General features: G+C 47.9%; 1 protein-coding gene across 1 annotated transcript; it reads left to right on the top strand.

Annotated features, from left to right (window-relative positions):
• Positions 1-2,183: 2,183 nt before the first annotated feature.
• Positions 2,184-5,282, top strand: LOC306934334 (protein transport protein Sec24D-like; the record flags this gene model as incomplete). Its single annotated transcript, XM_079516903.1, has 1 exon — positions 2,184-5,282. The coding sequence occupies one exon, from the start codon at positions 2,184-2,186 to the stop codon at positions 5,280-5,282; it is 3,099 nt and encodes a 1,032-aa protein (XP_079373029.1).
• Positions 5,283-5,493: the final 211 nt, after the last annotated feature.

Genomic DNA, 5,493 nt, shown 5'->3' with positions numbered 1-5,493 from the left:
GCCTCAGCCTGGGGGCGGCAGTGGGGCCTCCAGATTGCGACTGCAGTTTTACCTCCTTCAAAAATCTCCTTTAAACTACAAGTGATTGATTACAACATTTTTTTGTTTGTTAAAACAGTAAAGCTCTATATTCTGATTGCTATAGAGTATTTGTTCCGTAACATTTGTCTCCCCGTCGTCTCCATCTCATCTCAAACAGAAAATGTTTTTGAGGGGCGCTATGCCCAGCTTGATTGATTTTCTTTGTTTTTGGTGGGTCACCAATTTCATCGTATCAGGAGAACCCAGTTATCAGCTTCAATTTGATTGTTCCAGTTCCATTTTTGTTCCAAATTTCACTTGTATATTCTGTAATATAAATTCTCTATTTTCAGGCATTTTCAGAAATAGTGAAAATAGCAGATCTACAACCGCACAACACAACACTCCGCACTGAGCACTTGTAGATTGGTTATTTTCACTACTTAAGTGGTTAATTCATAATAATTCCAAATATATAAGTTTGGGCTTCCTACAAATGTAGTGTAGTCAAGAAAGAGTAGGCTACAATATTTCTATTTGACATGTAGCAGAGTGAAAGTCATTAGCTTGCAAAAATCACACTCATATGAAGTGAGCGGTGCTCTTATCATCATCACATTCCATACTCAGCCAATCAGCTAGCGCTGTTCAAAAACAAAAGCAAAAAAAAAATACTCCAAAATGCGCAAGCAGAGTGCGCAAGTAATAGTTTTCGTTCAGTATGTCGCCGTTTGATGTGTATGCGCCGTGCCAGTGTATGACGTAATGACTACTTGTGCTTGATATGGTGTCAGATTACATACATGTATACATAGGGGCATTACCTTTAATCCTCCCGACACTAAAACATATCGTCATTACGTCACCATCGAAAACCAACTACACCCTGGCATTGGGTCCTTTAATCCACATCTTTATTACGTCATCATGAGAGCTAGTTGTACCAGTTATACCCTGACGTCATATGCTGCTACGATACATACGCATCAAACGGGGCATACGCAAAGTAACCACAGTATACCGCTAATCAATTTACAAATTACATATACATAGAGGCATTTCCTTTAATCCACCCGACACTGATTGACATATACGTCACCATCGAAAGCCGTCACTCATGCGTATGACGTAATGACTACTTGTGCTTGATATGGCAGTGGTGTCAGATTACATACATGTATACATAGGGGCATTACCTTTACTCCTCCCGACACTAAAACATATCGTCATTACGTCACCATCGAAAACCAATTACACCCTGGCATTGGGTCCTTTAATCCACATCTTTATTACGTCATCATTGAGAGCTAGTTGTACCAGTTATACCCTGACGTCATATGCTGCTACGATACATACGCATCAAACGGGGCATACGCAAAGTAACCACAGTATACCGCTAATCAACTTACAAATTACATATACATATACATAGAGGCAATACTTGCGCGCTCTGCTTGCGCACTATAGTAGGCCATTTAAGGCCTATTTGTGTGCAACAAGCAAGTAGGCACTCGACAGAGTGCAGTTCTAGTTACTTGCTCAAGCAGAGCGTGCAAGTCATGTTTTCGGCCAGGTGCGATGTTTGGGGCCAGCACACGTTATGATGTCATATGCTGGCCCCAAGCTGACTGCGCAGGTGTGTTTTTGTCATGCTACGAAGCATATGTCCCATGACGTGATGAAGATATGTACAAATGTCCCTTAGAATACACGTGATATGATGTCATACGGACATACGGAAGCTGACCGTGCAGGTATGTTTTCCGTGAATCGTGATTTAGATTATGTACCAATGCCAGGGTATAATTGGTTGATGATGATGATACGTTTCAGTGTCAATTGACCCAGCCGAGACGACAGAGACATTTAGTGCTGACATCATGCCAATTAGAACTCCATATATCCCAGGTGCGACTTCTCAAGGCTATATTCGCATTCAACCTTCATGTGCCCTGACCAGCTCTCACCAAGAGCGACTCCATCGCCTTCCGTACGTGTCAGGATACAACCCAGATATCTCTGCATTATACAGGGATCTAGACATCTCGGTAAAGTTCTTACGGGAGACCACTGCGGCGGGTTCTAGACTCGGACAACCAGTCCCCATTGAGTAGTATCTTATAGTATGAGAAGAATGTGATATGGGAGATCATCCCACCAGAATGAGTCAGTTGGGTTATGTTGCAACACCCCCTTACTCCCAGGCTCAGTCTGGGATGGGGCGCTATCAAGGCAATTTAGGATTGATTCCTCCTGTTCAGTCAATGTACAGTCACTATGGTGGACCACCACAGGCATTCTCTGTACCACCACAATCAGGTGTGATCATGGAGCCTCCTGTGTCTACTGCCACTGGCATGCCTCCACCACCAGTGTCCATTCATTACAACTCAAATATCCAACAGAATGGAGCTCTTCCACAGAGGTACCCTGCCCCTCCAGCTGGCTCTGCCACCTATGGACAACCTTCCCAATATAACAGTATGGCCTCACAGGCATCACCTCCCATACAGCAGCTCACCAATCAAATACATGATATGAACTTGGGCAGCAGCTATGTGCTACAGGCCATGCAAAGTCCTCCCCCAGTTAGCTCTGTGGCCCAACCACCTCTCCAGACAGCCCCTGTTCCAGCTACGACCCAGCCACCAATGTCCCCAGGCCCTCCTCGCTCACCTCACACATCACCCCAGATGACTCAGACACAGTTAGCCCAAACAAGCATGGGCATGGCAAGCCCTCCAATGGCAATAGGCATGGGCAGACCCTTTCAAGGACCACCTGGACCACCTTCTCCAGGCCCCGGGGGCTTCCAGCAGCTTGGCCCCGGGTACCCTCAACAACCAGGTCAGGTTGGAGGCCAGATGACGGGGCCTCAACCTGGCTTCCCTGGGGCCTTTTCTGGAGCAGCAGTCCAAAAGCCTGGCCCTCGAAAGAAACTGGACCCTGACTCTACCCCCAGCCCTACGCAGGTAATTGAGGATGACCAAGCCAAACGAGGGGGACAGGTTTATGCCACAAACCTCAGAGGCCAGGTTCCTCCTTTGGTCACCACACAGTTCACAGTACAGGACCAAGGCAATGCCAGTCCCAGGTTTATGCGCTGCACCATCTACTCCTTCCCCAGCAGCAGTGATCTAGCAAAACAATGTAAAGTGCCCTTGGCCTCCATCATAAAACCCTTTGCAACTTTGCCAAAGAATGAGAGTCCTCTGTGTCTGGTGGACCATGGTGAAACAGGCCCCATACGCTGCAACCGCTGCAAGGCCTACATGTGCCCCTTCATGCAGTTCATCGATGGTGGCCGTCACTATCAGTGTGGATTCTGTAACTATGTGAACGAAGTGCCAGAGTCCTATATCCAATTTCTGGACCACATGGGCCGCAGGGTGGACCGTCAAGAGAGGCCTGAGCTCTGTCTGGGGTCCTACGAGTTTACAACAACCCTTGAGTTTTGCAAGAACAACAAGCGTCCCAATCCTCCTGCATACATCTTCATGATTGACGTTTCTTCTAGCAACATCAAAAGTGGTCTTGTCAGACTTTTGTGTAACGAGCTGAAGGCACTGCTCAACAACTTGCCCAGAGAGGATGGCACAATGAGTTCAGCAGTCAATGTGGGCTTTGTCACCTACAACAAGATCTTACACTTCTACAATGTGAAGAGCATCCTGACCCAGCCTCAGATGTTGGTGGTCTCAGACACAGCTGACATGTTTGTCCCCCTGCTTGATGGCTTCCTGGTCAACTATCAGGACTCGAAAGACGTAATCTGCAACCTTCTGGACCAGATCCCTGACATGTTTGAGGACAACAATGAGACAGATACGGTCTTTGCCCCTGTTATCCAGGCCGGCCTGGAGGCGCTTAAGGCAGCAGAGTGTAGCGGTAAGCTCTTACTTTTCCACTCCTCCATGCCTACAGCTGAAGCTCCTGGGAAGCTGAAGAACAGGGATGATAAAAATCTGGTCAACACTAAGACAGAGAAGATTCTGTTCCAGCCTCTGAAAGGTGTTTATGAACAACTCTCCAAGGAGTGTGTGGCCCAAGGCTGCTGTGTGGACCTCTTTCTCTTTCCCAACCAGTACACAGACCTGGCCACCATGGCTGATGTTCCCTCACACACTGGAGGATCTGTTTACAAGTACAGCAACTTTCAGGTGGAGACAGATGGAAAGCATTTCTTAAGGGACCTGAGGAAAGATGTAATGAAGAACATCGGTTTTGATGCCGTCATGCGTGTTCGCACCAGCACAGGATTCAGAGCCAGTGACTTCTTTGGAGCCATCCATATGACCAACAGCACAGAGGTGGAGATGGCTGCCGTAGACTGTGACAAGGCCCTGACTGTGGAGTTCAAGCATGATGACAATCTCTGCGAGGAGCCTGGAGCTTTAATACAGTGTGCCATGCTGTACACTTCCGTCAGCGGGCAGAGGCGGCTACGAATCCACAACCTCAGTCTGAACTGCGTCTCGAGCATTTCTGAACTCTACAAGAGCTGCGAAACAGACTCCCTTATGAACTACTTTGCTAAATCAGCCTACCGTGCCATCCTGACCCAGCCAATAAAGAATGTGAGTGAGACCCTGGTCAGCCAGACTGCCGAAATTCTTGCCTTTTACAGGAAGAAAAACAACCCCAGCCCCACCGGCCAGCTAGTCCTGCCTGAAGCCCTGAAGGTGTTTCCAGTCTATATGAACAGTCTGATGAAGACAGCTCCACTAGTGTGCAGCACAGAGCTGGCTACGGACGACAGGGCCTTGCAGATGCTCGCAGTCATGGCCATGGGAGTAGAAGAAACACAGCTGCTCCTCTACCCACGCCTTATCCCACTGCACAACATGGACGTTGGCAGCGAGGCGGTGCACGCTCCTCTGCGCTGCTCGGAGGAGAGGCTGGCTGACACTGGCATGTTTCTGCTGGAGAACGGCCGTTCTATGTTCCTCTGGCTGGGCCAGGCATGCCCCCCAGAACTCATCCAGAGCATCTTCAACCTGCCCTCTCTTGCCCACCTGACAACATACATGAGTGCTCTGCCAGAGCTGGATAACCCCCAGTCTAGGAAGCTCTGCTTCATCATTAGCAGTCTGCTTCAAAAGAGTCCTAGGTCCATGAACCTCCAGCTAGTGAGGCAGAAGGACGATTCTGAGAGGTTGTTCCGTCAGTGCCTGGTGGAGGACATGGGTGTGTATGGAGGACACTCCTACATGGACTTCCTCTGCCTCTTGCACACAGAGATTCGTCAGCTCCTCCCTTAAATCTGTCTGGTCTCCTTTGTACATATATAGTGTTTCTTTTGTTTTCATGCTATGTTGATGAATTGAATACATAGGATCACAATGGAAACTGTTTTGTGTTTACATTTCTGACTAATAGAGCGTCGCAGTCCCGCTCCCTTTCAGAACGATGAGTGGCCCGGAAGAGAATTTCCCATTCATTTTTCCCCATAGACGTTTCAGAAAGTATTTA

Source organism: Electrona antarctica, assembly GCF_951216825.1.
Source record: "Electrona antarctica genome assembly, chromosome: 12".
Classification (NCBI taxonomy): Eukaryota; Metazoa; Chordata; class Actinopteri; order Myctophiformes; family Myctophidae; genus Electrona; species Electrona antarctica.
This window is presented reverse-complemented; position numbering and strand designations above follow the sequence as displayed.